Genomic DNA, 15073 nt, shown 5'->3' with positions numbered 1-15073 from the left:
GTACGCCCCGGTGGTTATGTTGCACTCAACGCGTATGGTATTAACTTTCAGTATGGCTACCGGCAATTCGGACTTATGCGTAACGTTCCGTGCTAGCTCAACCGCTTTAAACCCCAATAATCGGCCAATGGAATCCTCGGGTTTGAAGTCTACTACTTGATTGCACGTAACTTCACTGTACAGCTCGTTGTTGTTAGCCTGCAGACTGAGGGAGATGTCGGAAGGTAGTTCCTTGTGCAGAAAACTTCGAACATCTTCAATTTCGTAGCTGCCTGTGGGTATCGTAATGACTGCCCGGCTGTTGTCCGCTCGCTCCAGGTAAAATTTATTACACTTCTCTTGAATATTGGGTATTGAATTGAATGTCATGAACTCGACGAGTCCGAGAACATAGTTTTTCGTCGACGATAACTCGATTGGGGGAAAGTATTGAGCCTCCAGCAGGGATGAGGTGCCCGACCGTGTTAACGACAATGATTCCATCATGACTGATGCTCGCCAATGTGACACCGCTCTTTTTATAGCTGCCCGCTGAGAAATTTGAGGCACAAGTGACCACAAATCACAGTATCGTATTCCTGATACCTCTTATGATTGTATTTTACGCTACCAGCACCGAGACAGTTCATCAAATCCCTAGGTGGTTGCAAATCACCAAAACTATCGAAATACACAACGTGATCACCGTTTTTCTTATATGCAACCCAATGTGTCCCGGGGCCGTTCTTATCATCAAGATTAATAATTGCGGATTCTCGCTTCTTCGGTCCTGATGGTGGTAGACCATTCCGCATGAAAACGCCGCGAAAATGTGGAATTCTCATATCTTGAGCATATTTGTGTAAATCAACGTTGGTGAGTGCTCGGCGTGGTAACTTTATTAGTTTTTTGCCGGTTGTAAGTACAGACCCATGCCACTGCGGTACGGTCTCAGGTATAATCCCTTGCCCAACGCAATCGCCTCCATTGTTGCATTGTGTCGTTTGGTCTCACTCAACTGATGTTTGTTGGCGCTAGCCTCGTTGACCGCTTTAGCTATGCCTGCAGCACCACCTGCTAGAGCTCCCGTTGCGCTTAGACCAGCCAAAATTGGAATAAGGAGGGGTAGGATGCCGCCAATTTTTTCGGGCACGGGTATAACACGAGGCACACGAACATTCTTCCCTGCCTCACGCGCAGCCGCACGGGCACCGGCCAACGCAGACTCGACAGCTTTATGACCTGATCGCATGGAGGCCTTTGCCGCCCTAATGATAGATTTAAGATTTATTGTCCTCTTCTGCTGTTTAGTCTTCCCACCCGTTGAGGGGTTTTTCTGTGACTTCGCACCGGCTCCAAGTTTCGACAGCTTCCTTGTTAAACCCATACCGAGTTTAAATTCAGCTTTCATGGTGTTGGTGACTCCCCACGCGACAGCTTTTTCACCCACACTAGCGTCCTTGGCTAAAACACGATTCCACGCCTTCTCGGCAAGCACTTTGTCGGCCAGATTTCTCGCAGCGATGTCTCGATTCCTTGCATATGCAATGTCGTGATCTTTACATGCAGCGTCCAATGAATTGATACCCGGATCACCGCGTGCCAACCTCTTGACCAATTTTGTTCCAGGTCCGCAGTACTGATACCCAGGCACGTGCAATTCAACTGGGAGATGATTGATGATTTTGTTTAGCAAACCACCACCGCGTCTCTTGCGTGTGCACGTCTTCATAGTCGCAACTAACGCGAGTTCTGTAAAAGGATGAATTTATATGCGGTCATCTTGGTTCTCGTTGTCGCGTTAACCGAGCATCATGAGATTTCAAGATCAGACTGAGAAACTACCTGTTGCAAATTTCGACAAAATGGTTCGTCGGTGGAGGAAGAGGAAAGAGAAACGTCATGGAAAATTACTACCAAATACCGTGAGGGTAATTTTTTGCGGCCCATCGAATTGTGGTAAAACGAACGCTCTCCTCTCACTAATCACCCATGGCAACGGATTGAGATTCGAAAATGTCTACGTTTATTCAAAATCCCTCATTCAACCGAAATATCAATTTTTGGAAAAGTTACTGGAATCCGTGCAGGGTGTGGGCTATTCTCCGTCTGGTGAAAACGATCAGGTTGTCAAACCAGTAGAGGCCCACACTAACTCTGTTATGATTTTTGACGATGTGGCGTGTGAGAAGCAAGATAATATCAGAGCTTACTTCAGCATGGGCAGGCATCGCGACGTCGATTGCTTTTATCTTGGTCAAACGTATGCACGTATTCTGAAACACCTAGTGCGTGATAATGCAAACTTATTGGTGCTGTTTCGACAAGATGAAACGAATCTGAAACGTATCTACAACGGTTATGTGAACACCGAAATGACATATCAACAATTTAAGGACTTATGCTCGGCATGCTGGAATGACGGTAAATACAGTTTTGTCGTAATTGACAAGGATAGTGAAATCAACGAGGGAAGATACAGGAAGGGGTTTGACTGCTTTATAAGCATAAACTAACGCAAACTCACACAGTTCAATTGTGACGATCAAGTCGGCAACATGGAGAGTGTCAAGATTCGTAAGCATCAGGGCTGGGTAAAATGGTATTTCTAATCTATTTAAAATAGAAAATGGAAAATGGTTTCGAGAATATATTTGAAATGCAAAATGTAAAATACGTATTTCAAATGAATTACAAAATGCAAATGCTTTTCTGAAAATTATATTTATTAATGACATCGCAGATCTTAGATAATAGATATTTACATCGAACCTCACAATCACTTTCTTTTTTTTAATGACATATTTGCCTTCACAAGTAATTGTGACTCAAACGTAGCATCGTCCATGCTTCGCCTACTCGGCCTCATCACCATGCCACCATACGAGAACAAGCGCTCGACTGGTGCGGACGAGGGTAGTGCCGTATTGTATTTGAAAAACAGGGCTTTTATTGCTGGATAGTGATTCAAAGAATCCAACGACGTGTCACCGTTTTGTATGTATTGCAAACATTGTAGTTGGACACTGTTTTTGGTGGAAACATTCAAACTACTTTCATCTGAGGACGTTCCTTCTTCAAACAAAAAGAAACTTTGACTGCTGTCACTGTATCCGGTCGTGTCATTCTTGTCATTGACCTTTTTGGAATCATTCCTGCTGTACAAAGATTCGACTTCGTTCAAAAGGAGATCTTTTACATCGTTTCTTTTCTCTTTTGGCACCCATCGAAGTTTAAAGAAAGGATGGCTCACAGATGCTAGTATTGCATCATTGGTTTGGGACGAAAACGAATAAAAATCGTGGAATCTCGTCTCCAAACTTCCTAGAAGGACTTCCACTAAACGTGAACAGTACTTCAAATGACGCAGCTGCAACTTCAAAAGGGCTTTTCGTACTTGCAGTAAGATCGGTAATAGTTCGCCATAAAAACAATTCTTTTGCCCTTGCAGTCTATCCAAGGCTTGGGCGATGGGTTGCATACACTCAATATATTCCGCCATGAATTCAAAGTCAGTCTCTTTGAATTTTGGACGTTCCAATGCATGGCATACTTCTCCAAGGAAATCCTTAACTTTCATTAAATCGCAGAGACAATCGTATGTCGAATTCCATCGAGTTGGACACGGCGAACTGGGGGATTTTTTAGTTATATCTTTGTACGTCTCTGCTGCTTTCGGAGATCTTGATGTGAGAGTCCATAGAGAAGAACATTTTCCAAACGCAGAGTGATGAACTCTATTATAAACGGAACTACCAGAGGATGGTTTTAACGCTGCTTTGATATCTACAGCAGCGATCAGGTTAAGAGTGTGACTTGCACATCGTTGATGTTCTGGTAGTACTAGGTCGTTACTGTCGTTGGTAAAATTATCTTGACCAATTCCAGTGAACAGGATTTCGTTTTCGTCTTCGTCATCATTATCGTCTTCCTCAAGATTGTTTGAGTTTTCATGCTGACTGTACATGTTGAAAGCTTTTACCATGTTTGACGCATTGTCAGTTGTAGTTTTAACAATTTTTTTTGAATCAAGTTTAAATTCACTATGTATATCGTGGAGTAATTCTGCGATTTTGTCGTAGGAATGAGTACCCTTGAATCTGCGGCAGGCTAAGGCGGCGCTCTGTCTTTCGAAAGTGTCATCTATCTGCAAAGAATTAATCAACTCTCAAGTTTTATAGGCATAATACAAAATTAATAATTGTTTATTTTGATTGATTTTTCTCATTTTTTCTCAACGTTTGCGAGCTTTTTCTTTTAATTATCGTTTTTCATGTCGAAATAATTACTTTCATGGATGAAAAAAGTATGAAAAGTTGAGGGGCCGCAGAGTTATTGTGAATCAATGCTAACAAAAATGATTTTTCTAAACCATGTTTTAATCATTTATGTAATTATTTGACTAGTCTGTGTAAATAATTTTGGTCACGTTTTTTGAAGATAACTCTCAAGTCTATAAATTTTTTTACGATTCTTCATCTGATCATCATTGTTGACAAGTGAACATATTTCTTAGAAGAAAAAAGAACGACAATTCAAGACAACCGGTATGCTAAAAAATAGTAAGGCTGTATATTTTTTAAGCTCTGCCGCCTAATGATGATTGTTGGCACTAAAATTAACGCGTTCACCGAAAAAATCGCAAATTCCGAATATCATTCAAAGTAAACAGTCAGCACGAAAATTACCCAGTGTACAGTGACCCCAAGAAAACTGCGCTTTGATGATGACCAAATGTCGGCTGTAGTACATACGTACTCAATCGACTCTAACGTCGATAACAGAATTTTCATGATATCGGTATTCATCCTGTCAATTTTCGTATGGAGTGTTTTCCTTGTCATTACCGAGATAGGATTTTGCAGCTTATGGATGCCTGTAATATTTAAAGACTTCATCTTCAGTAAAATTAGAATAAAAGTAACCAATACATTCAGGACAACTTATAGAAGGTCGCAAAATGCAAATATATCGACCAGAGCTATACAGACATGAGACCTGATATATCATGGTATCATAAGCATTTCAGGCTTAAAAGTTAATAGTTATATTTACCAGATATGAGTTTTTTGAATGCTTCGTGTTCTACAATAGACATTGGAGACATCGTCTCAACAACAAATGATGTGATTAGTTCGTCCGCTGTGTTTTGACTATTACGTGAGAAGGCGTTGGGTAGTATATTCTGTTTTGGTTTTTTTGATACTTGAGTATTCATAGTATTATTATCATCTCTGAGCCTCTTCAATGGGTTCTTTTCCTGTGTACTTTTGTACTTCAAATATTCCTCTATGGAATGACCTTTCACCTATGAGAATTTTATCCATTAATTATGTTTTGATATTTATATTTATATGTTTATACCCACAGTGATCTCGATAGGTCTCATACTAAAATCTAACCTACAAATATGGATATTTGTGCCAATTTGTGGCTATATACAGATGATATAATGTCCAGTTTTCAATCTTTACCTTGAGATGGTTTAAAAAATTCGTCGTCGCACCAAATCGACCCTTGATCGTGCGTTTGCACTGCGTACATTCTGCTTGCACGTTTTCGTCTTTCTGTTTAATAATCTTGAAGAATTTGCCATCCAATACAATGGGTATCGTACGAGTCGTACGACTAGAACGTGTGCTGTGCTCATTTTTGTCTACGTCTCGGTTTTCAGTTACAGACGTTTCTGGGTCATCTGGATCCAGTACATCAGCATTTACAAAATCACTCTGATGACTTGACATTACTAAGCAATGAGCACTCGACATTTCTATCAAGCTGACTGTTTTATTTAAAGTAAGGCACCATGTGCACACAAAGTTCGGAAAAACACGATGACTGTCGCCGACAAAACGCGGTAACGGGCAAACCGTAGATGGGCAAACCGTAGATGGGCAAACCGTAGATGGGCAAACTCACAAGCGTGTATCGGCTTGTATACCAATTGTACACATACTTACGCTAGTTACGCTAGGGGAATCATACGATGGCGCCACGAGCGGCTACAATCGGTAACATATAAGCAGTTACGAAGAATCGAACTAGGAACTAGAAAGATTTTCGACGCCATTGAACGAAACCATTTATCATTTCACAAATGGCTAAATGGATTGAGTTTTGCATTTTAAATATAAAATGAAAATGCTTTTTCCAATTCCATTTGAAATACAAATGCAAAATGCCATTTTGCATTTCAAATGCCTATTTTAAATGGATCCATTTCAAATGTTACCCAGCCCTGGTAAGCATAGCGATACGCTGAGTGAAATATCGAAAGCAAGCGATGTCATACGTCGGAAGCACAAGATGATCAAGTTGGACAAAGACACGACCGACCAGGTTATGGGAGAGGTGTTCAAGCCCCTCGTAACACCGTTGCAAGAATTGGTGGATACTTCGAAGCAGCAGCAGCAGCATATTAAAGAAGAAATTAAAACAGAATCGTCTGATATAGCAATGAAAAAAGAAGAAAAAGATGATGCGAGTACCGAGGATGACGAGGATGAGGATGAAGATATGGATGATGAGGAGGATTTCAAGGATGCACACGATAAAACACTGAAATTTGGTGAAATTTCCACTACAAGCAGACCAGTGAGGAAAACAGTGAATCCCGTGGCACGATATTTGAAAATGTTCAGCACAAGTAAAAAGAAGGATTTAGATACAGCATATGGCGTTCGAAAGTTGATAAACAGTATGATGATTGGTGATTCACAAATTAGTTTCGTCGATAATCTGATCAACGTGGGAGATGAAAGTTACCAGAGTACGCCAGGGTTACTCGAATTATTGTTTAAAAAATAACCCGATGCCACGGTTGTGAATGATACGGACAAGAATAATTACATAAAAATTGTAAGGATGACAAATGCACATCGGAAACGATACCAAGCCGATGGAAGTCTTCGCGATGATCCAAAAAGTGCAAAGTATAGAAATTTCATTGCACAACATCTTGGCTCGCCGAAAAAGTCCGGTAAAGGCTTACCCGAATATAAGATTGCGCGAAAGGAGAGGCAAGAAGTGGATTACGTCTACTGGGATGATCCAAATGAAATTGTAGATCGTCTTCGACTACTTATGGCGTCGCAGGCTGCGGGAAATACCAGCCATTCCAATGAAATAGTCGCCATTATTGAAGAGCTGCGGGAAGCTGGAATCATTTATTAGCGGTAGATCGGCATACATTCGTCATTCCTTCGGTGACCACCTAGCGATGAGCATAGAGATATTTGGACGACAGTTGGGCCGTGGTGGGGGTAAAAAATTTATTCGTGGACCTCCAGGCGTCGGATTTAAAATCACTCCCGACAATCAGTACGATTTGGACGGTAAACGATTGTGTAACATAGCCGATCCTCAGCAACCCAACGATGCTGTTCCCCTGAAAGTTCTAAATAGCTTAAGAGAATCGTACGAAGAGCGCATAAAGAGAATCGATGAGATCCTTAAACCGGTGCGCGCGCGTAACAGGAGTAATCACGATTACGTAATTGGATTATTGGAGATCGTTCAGAAGCTTCATGCACGAGTAACTTTACTGGAGCAAACCAGCGCGGTATCAGTTTCGGTCGAGGAACAAAAGCGGTTGGAAGAAGAGTTGAAAAATCGAGCGGCAAAGAGCAAGGAACAATGAAGGCGACAATAGCTGCTGAACTTCACAGACCGGCTCGACGCAATTATCAGCGCCGATTCGTAGATGTACGCGGACTCGATGAGACCTGGCAAGCAGATCTCGTTGACATGACCGCATATAGCTCGCACAACAAGGGCTACAAATACCTGCTTACAATCATCGACATATTTTCCAAGTACGCGTGGGCGGTACCGATAAAGTCCAAGAGTGGAAAAGATGTGACTACCGCCATGGTATCCGTACTAACACAGAACCGCATATCAAAGCATCTACACGTCGATCAGGGCAGAGAATTTTACAACAGCGAATTCAAGACACTCATGAAGCGGAACAATATCAACATGTATTCGACATTCAGCAATTTAAAGGCGTCTATATGCGAGCGATTTAATCGAACGTTGAAAAATAAAATGTGGAAGCGGTTTACTCTCCGAGGATCTTACAAGTGGATTGACATTTTGAGCGATCTAATAAAATCATACAACAACACCAAGCATCGCACGATTCGAATGAAGCCGGTGGATGTCAGCACAGTCAACGAAAAACAACTATATCGAAGCGTTTACAAGCCCCGCCAAATCAAGCGGAGTAATCGGAAGCGGAAATTTAAAGTTGGCGATCGAGTCCGGATCAGCAAGTACAAAAATGTATTCGAAAAAGGCTATACGCCCAACTGGACGACTGAAATATTCACCGTGAGCGAGGTGAAGAATACCAATCCCCCGACGTACAAACTTACCGATTATCAAGATCATTCCATCGAAGGAGGCTTCTACGAGGAAGAACTCAGCAAAGTAAAATATCCCGATGGCTACCTGGTGGAGAAAGTATTACGCAAACGTGGGAATCAGCTCTATGTGAAGTGGTTGGGATTTGACCATTCACACAACAGTTGGATAAATGGAACAGACATGTAACATAATTTCTATGTATTTTTCAAAATAACAATAAAACATACAGTTATACAAAATATCTCCACAATTCTTTTCCATGTGCACTTATATATCATATCCATAGCAATAATAATACAAGATATTTTTTTTTCCTTACGGTTAATTCCACATTTTTATTTCTGGAAAACTTTTTTTTCATTTTCGGAAAACTTTTTTTCATTTCCGAAAAATTTTTTTTACATGTTAATCAAATGGGGATTTTGTTTTTGGAAAACTTTTTTTCATTTTCTGAAAACTTTTTTTTCATTTTTGAATAAATGATTTGGCAAAGGATCGTCCAAGGTGTCGAACGTAAGTATTCGTGGCAGTTTTATACATACAGCTAATCCTATAATTAGTTTTTATGGGGCAGCAGCAAACCCCCAAGGTAAGGTGTCGGTCTGCCCAGGTATCAATTGCCGCTTGTCATCTTGCCAACTCAGAGCCAATTTCTTCTGTACGATAGTGCTTACTTGATGTTTTTTGCTACAAATTAGACATTGAGATCGGGCCAATTCCTTGTAAGCCAACAGACAGCGCTTATAATCGTCAAACGTAATGGTGTTCAGCGTTGAATTTTTGACACCCTTTGCGCGTTTGCTTACTCTCGTACCATTGGCGTTATCCTCGCCCATCGTTGTAAAGGTGTACAGCTTCGCTCGCAACCCAATGAACTCTGTCATAATTTTCCCGTTGTTCTCATCCTTCATTATGCCCAGACGTTTCTTGTTCTTGAGCGGAATACCGTACACATTGTCGGGAGGGTAGTCCGAGGTGTCAAACATTGAGTCAACATCACGTTTGACGATATCGTAGATGTTGGGTACATTAAATTGGTAAATAAGGCTGTCAGTGTCGGTGTACAACAATTTAGCTTTTTTGTCGGGAAAATTCGGCTTTATATAATTGTAATGTAGTGTGTTTTATTGCATACCAATATGGTGTTACATTATATACATATATCTATTATATCTTCCCCATCTCTGTTTGTACTTCACAATTCCTCATCCCTCCTCTTATCTCTACCTTATTCTAATCTTATTTTATTTATCACATCTCTATTGATTATTCTCTTAATTGTTTATATATTGCACCTATGTTTATTTGTACTTTGTGTTCACTCTTTTGTTCTTTCCTTCTCAGCCTTTCTTTTCCCTTGATTCTATTCTTCCTCTGTGGTGTTACCTTCTTTTTCCCATTGCTGTCTGTCTCTCTTAGCTTTTTCTTCCCTTTTTTTCTTTAAAAGTCTTCCCCATTTTAATCCTTTACCATCTTCGCTGATTATATCTTCAATCTTTCCTGGTTGTCCGTCCATGACTCTGCATCTTCCTGCGAGGTGCTCCAATGTTTCTTTTTCTGCTTCGCATAGTCTGCAGAGTCTTTTTCTTTCTGGCAGCCAGTATTTATTTGCATTCTCCTCGTTTCCACATCTTAATCTTGCTACTATTGTTACTGCATCCCCTCTCCTCCCCCTTTTTCCTGTCAGGTATCTTGGGATGCCGATACTTCTGATACTTCGATACCTTTCTGCGGTTCGCGAGCTCATTATCTTATCCATCCTTTCTTGTGTCTGTACCTCTTTGTCTCTATTTATTGCATTTTCTTCTAGGCTTCCATCGTTTTCTAGTAGTCGTTCCGCTTCTAATTCTCCTATTCCGCATCTCCAAAGGTATTGTTGTCTCTCTTTGCCGTCCCTTGTGTACCTCCCCTTCGCTTCCTCTTTCCGACGTTCCTCTCGGCATGCCTTTAGCACGGGTCTGTCTTCTAACTTTTTTATCTTTTCTTCGTATCGTATAGCTCTCTTACCCGCTGCCACCCTGATTTCATCTCTCTTCAATTCATCTCTAATTACATAACCCGGTGTCGTCCTTTCCGCTCCTAATATCCATCTCATATATTTTTCTTGTACTTTCTCCATTTCCTCACGCTCTTTCCAGCCCCAGATTTCTGCCCCGAACATCAGTATTCCCTTGATTATTGCGTCGAAGAGTTTAATTCTCCATCTGATGTCTCCTCTGAACTGTCTTTCTCCTATTCCCCACAGGCTTGCCATGGCTATCTTTGCTTTCCTTACTCTTTCTCTTAAGTGTGCCTCTTCTCTGTTATTGTTCGTGATATTGTAGCCTAGGTATTTCATTTCCTTGACCTCTTCTATTTCCTTGTCCCCCCATTTCCATTTATTCTCTTTCCTCTTTCCTCCGTTCTTTCTCGCTACCATTATCTTCGTCTTCTCGCCACTCACCTCTAGCTTTTTTCTTTCAAAGTAACTCCTGGCTCTTTCGATCATTGCTTTCAGTTCCTCTTCCCTCTCTGCTAATAGTACAATATCATCGGCATATCCTAGTGACCATATTTTTTCTTTTCCGATAACCACGCCTCCGTCCTGTCCTTTCTTTAGCACCTCTTCCAGGTCTGCGATGTAGATGTTGAACAGTGTGTGGCTTATCGGGCACCCCTGTCTCACCCCTTTCTCCACCCAGAATTCTTCCGAAACCCCGTCTTCCCCTCTCACTCTGCACTTTGTCTCTTTGTATATCTCTTTTATTCTCTTTATCATTTCCTCTGATACCTGTCTTTTTTCCATCGCTGTCCATAATATATTTCTGTCTAGACAGTCAAATGCAGCTTTCAAGTCTAGAAATGCCATTGCAATTTTTCCTGCTTTCTCCTTCAGTCTGTTTCCTATGATATGTTTTAGTACGTAAATATTATCCATCACCCCTCTTCCTTTCCGAAATCCTACTTGCGTGTCCGAGAGTAGTTTTTTGTCTTCTAGCTCTTCCACTAGTTGTTTGTTCAGTATGCCTGCATATATTTTATATGCTGTTGACGTCAGCGTAATTCCTCTGTAATTTCGGGCATCTTCTTTATCTCCTCTCTTGAATATAGGGATTATTATCCCTTCCCTCCACTGGCTTGGGTATCCTTCTCCATTCCATACTTTTTGGATAATCTTCTTCAATTTTCCTACCATATTCGGCCCGCCGTATATCCAAGCTTCGTTTTTTATGTTATCGCTGCCCGCCGCTTTGCCCCGCTTTAGCTTTCTTATTTGTTCATATACCTCTTTGCTCCAATCCAACCCGTTCTCTTCCTTTGCTTCTTCGTCTTCTACTCTTTCCTGTGCTTCCATCCTTTCTTTGTCGCATTGTGGTCTGGTTTCCACCCCTTTTAGGGACTTTAGAAAGTGTGCTTTCCATTCTTCTAATGTTATTCTTTCTGATGTCTCCCTTTTTTTCTTCTTGAACTTGTTCACATACTTCCATGCTTCACTTTCATCTTTTATTCCTTCTAGCTCTTTCTCTTCATTCCTTGTCCATTGCAACCTCTTTTCTTCGCATTTCTTTTTGTACATTCCTCTTTTCGCCTTGAATGCCTGTTCGTCCTCTTCTTTGCCTTCTCTCGCCTTTCTCCACTCTTTTCGTAGCTCTATTTTCATCTCCTTGCATTCTCTGTCCCACCATGCTTTATATCCGGTCTTATTGCCTGGTTTTCGAATTCTTGTTGATGTTGCTTTTTCCACCTCCTTCTGTAGCTCAGTCCATTCTTCTTCCGCCCCTGACGCTGCCCAGTTTACTGTTTCCATTCTTTCTTTGAATGCCTTTGCCTCTTTTTCGTCCCACACCTGTATGTACGTTCCTTCTTTCGTTTTTTCGTTCTTTGCTAGCTTTCTGTTGCTTCCTATCGTTACAATGATTGGTTGATGGTCTGATTCTGTTCTGCAGCCTATCTTGAAACTGTTTATCTTTTCCCAAGTTCTCTCATTACTTATACCATAGTCAATTGTTGTTCTTTTGGGGCCTTTGTGGAACGTCCATTCTCCCTCCTCGGCATCCTCTTTATTTCCATTTAGAATTGACCATCCCCTGTCTTCTATTACTTTCATCAGCTCTTTCCCCTCTTTGTTTTCTTTTTTGTCCTTCGCCCGTCTTTTTCCTGTTTCTGTTGGGTCTTCGAAATTATCTCTGCCTCCCCTTTCTCCTATTCGTGCATTGAAGTCCCCTCCGATGATTAGATTTTCTTCTTCCCGTTCTTCTCCTACTGTCTCCTCTAGTTCTTTCAATTTTTCTTTCGCCCCCCCTCTGTTGTAGAATGTGATCACTCTCCATATTTCATCCTCCAGTCTTATTCTCACTTCCTGTATCCCTTCACCTCTCAGGATTATTCCGTCCTCTTCTAAACCGTATTTCACTCCTGTGATTATTCCTCCCCTGGCTCTGCCTTTTTTCTCTTGCCTGTCTGCGCCCTGGCATCTCCATTTCCATGTTTTCGGTAGTCTTTTCTCCCAACTTGTCCACTCTTTTTCTTCTAACCACGTTTCTGTCAGGCCTATGATATCAAATTCCTTTAAGTACTCCCAGAAATCCTCGTCCTTCTCTCTTATACCTGCTACGTTCCAGAATATTATCTTTATTTCTCCTTCCTCGTGCCCTTGTTATTGTGTTCCTCTTCCTCTTCCTCTTGCTCTTCTGCCTCTATCCCCGCCCCTCCTGTTCTGCTCATTCGCTCTTGTACTTCTTCTTTCCACCAAGCTCTCTGTCTCTTCGTTCCATTCCCATTGCGTCTCTTCTATCAGTATTTTCTTGTATCCTACCTTCGTTCTTCTTCCTTTTTCCTTTTCCACTCTGGCTCTTTCTAAAATCCTTCTCTGTATATCCCGTTCCTTGTCTGTGAGGTCGTCGTCTATGAAGATTTTTTCCTCCGCCAGGTGTCTTTTTTGTCCCATTATTTTCCTCTTTTCTTCCCAGCTTTGTACTTTTACTAGTATTGCCTTTCCTTGTGCTCCTCTCATGTCTATTGTTTCCCTTATTCCTATTTTTTCTCTTGTGATCCTTTCGGTAATCTCACTTGCCACCTCTGCTGCGTTTCCACCCGTGGGGAGATCCTGGCCCTTGATCACTATGTTATTTCTCCTTTCCTGTCTGTCCTTTGCCTCTATCTTTCTTCCAACCTCCTTGATCATTCCTTCTAGCTCTCTCGACTCCGTCGTTCTTTCATTGTCCACTTCTTCCGCAGTGATTCTCGCTTCCTCTGCAACTTCCTTCTTCATTCTTTCCCAGTGTTCTCTGTGTAGATTATCTTTTTCTGCTATGTTATTTTCTAGCCTCTGTATTCTCTCTTCCAGCCTCCTTCTTTCATTCTCTCCCTGGTTCTTTACTATTTCTATTAGATTTATCAGTCTCTCCTTATCCTCTCTCGCCTCATTCCTACTTACGTTGGCTTCGTCCCGTAGTATCTTCAATTCTGTCACCATCTGATTCATTCCTTTTGTAATCTCTTCCAGGGCTTTTGTTATTCCCTTTGTAGTCTTAAGGCCCTCTGCTTGGTGTTCTCCGTCGTCCCTATTTACTTTCCCTGACTCTGGAGTTTTCCTTATTTTGTACTTCTTGGTCGCTGTTTTGGTCGGAGTTTGGTCCTCGGAATCCTCGTCGTCTCCATGTCCTTGTTCCTCTTGCCTCTTTCTTTTCCAGAGTGACTCCAGTGTTTGTGCCTGACCCGAGTTTTTCTCCCTCCTATCTGCATTTGTTAATCTTCCCCTTTTCTTCTGTTTCGGCGACGCGCCCGGCGTCTTCCATGCCTCGCTTATTCCGTTCTCCGTTTCTATTGCGCTGTTGTAGTCTGTTAGGTTTTCTCTCTCTCCTCTCCTGTCTCTGTCGCTCCTCAACTCGGGCTCCTCTGTCGCCGCTCCCGCCATCTCTTGTGTTGTGCTTGTACTCTGTCCCGTGTCTGCGTCTAATTTCCTGCTTGTCTTTGTCTCTGCTGTTTTGAGGTTATTTTATTTGTGATTCTCTTTCCACTTTATCTTTTGCTTTACCTGGCTTTCACTTATCTCTTTCGATACCCTTGTTTCCCTTTCTTCTTTTTCTTGTATGGTGTCTTCCTGGATTCTCCGAGTCTTACGTTTTCGAATTATATACGCGACGCTTCACCTTGCGACTTTTGCGCTCGGTGTCCGTACCGGAAGTCCTATATAATTGTAATGAAAATCGTCCAGAATAATTTTCGAAAGGTCTAAGATCGCCGCACCGATATAAATTGGTTTATTAAAGTAAACTTTGACACGATTCATTTCTATAATAACCATATCAGTCTCGAATACGGTGCAGCTATGAAAGTTTGCCCTAGCGATAAGCGCTCTCGCACCACCTCTTCCCTCCCATTTTGTCACTAATTTGACATTTGTGTGATTTCGCACATTCTCCATAGTCTTACCAAACACAGCGTTATTCATCAATTTGTAAAAGTTTTTCTCAAATTCGTTTCTGGACTGTTTGCGCATGTTGGTGTTCAGCGTGATGTAAGGCTCGAGCCATGGAGATTGTGCGAATTTTAAAACTCTATACACTGTGACTAATTTCAAACCTAAAATCAAACATTGCTTCAAATTTCTATAGTGTAGTATATACTTCGTTTTGGGGTGAAGGGTGGTGGCGAGTTTAGGGATTTTACTACCTGGCGGTGTGAAATGCTCCGGACAGAGAGGTAGGTCTTTGTGTTCCTCGTGGAGCTCTGTAGGATAGTC

At 41.6% G+C, this 15073-nt stretch overlaps 1 protein-coding gene across 1 annotated transcript; it reads right to left on the bottom strand.

The window, feature by feature from the left end:
- Positions 1-2758: 2758 nt before the first annotated feature.
- On the bottom strand, positions 2759-5723 carry LOC124416180. Its single transcript, XM_046897104.1, has 4 exons — positions 5454-5723; positions 5035-5287; positions 4668-4855; positions 2759-4126 (listed from the first exon to the last, which is right to left on the bottom strand). Exons 1-4 carry the CDS (start codon positions 5721-5723, stop codon positions 2759-2761), a joined length of 2079 nt encoding a protein of 692 aa, XP_046753060.1.
- Between the last annotated feature and the right edge of the window lie 9350 nt (positions 5724-15073).

Source organism: Diprion similis, chromosome 2, assembly GCF_021155765.1.
Source record: "Diprion similis isolate iyDipSimi1 chromosome 2, iyDipSimi1.1, whole genome shotgun sequence".
NCBI classification, from domain to species: Eukaryota; Metazoa; Arthropoda; class Insecta; order Hymenoptera; family Diprionidae; genus Diprion; species Diprion similis.
This window is presented reverse-complemented; position numbering and strand designations above follow the sequence as displayed.

Excerpts from the sequence above, each read along its gene's own strand:
- LOC124416180 (XM_046897104.1), bottom strand. The coding sequence starts at position 5,723 with ATGTCAAGTCATCAGAGTGATTTTGTAAATGCTGATGTACTGGATCCA. Across the intron at positions 5,288-5,453 it reads ATTTTTTAAACCATCTCAAG|GTGAAAGGTCATTCCATAGA; the intron begins GTAAAGATTGAA and ends AAATTCTCATAG. Across the intron at positions 4,856-5,034 it reads ATTCAAAAAACTCATATCTG|GCATCCATAAGCTGCAAAAT; the intron begins GTAAATATAACT and ends TAAATATTACAG.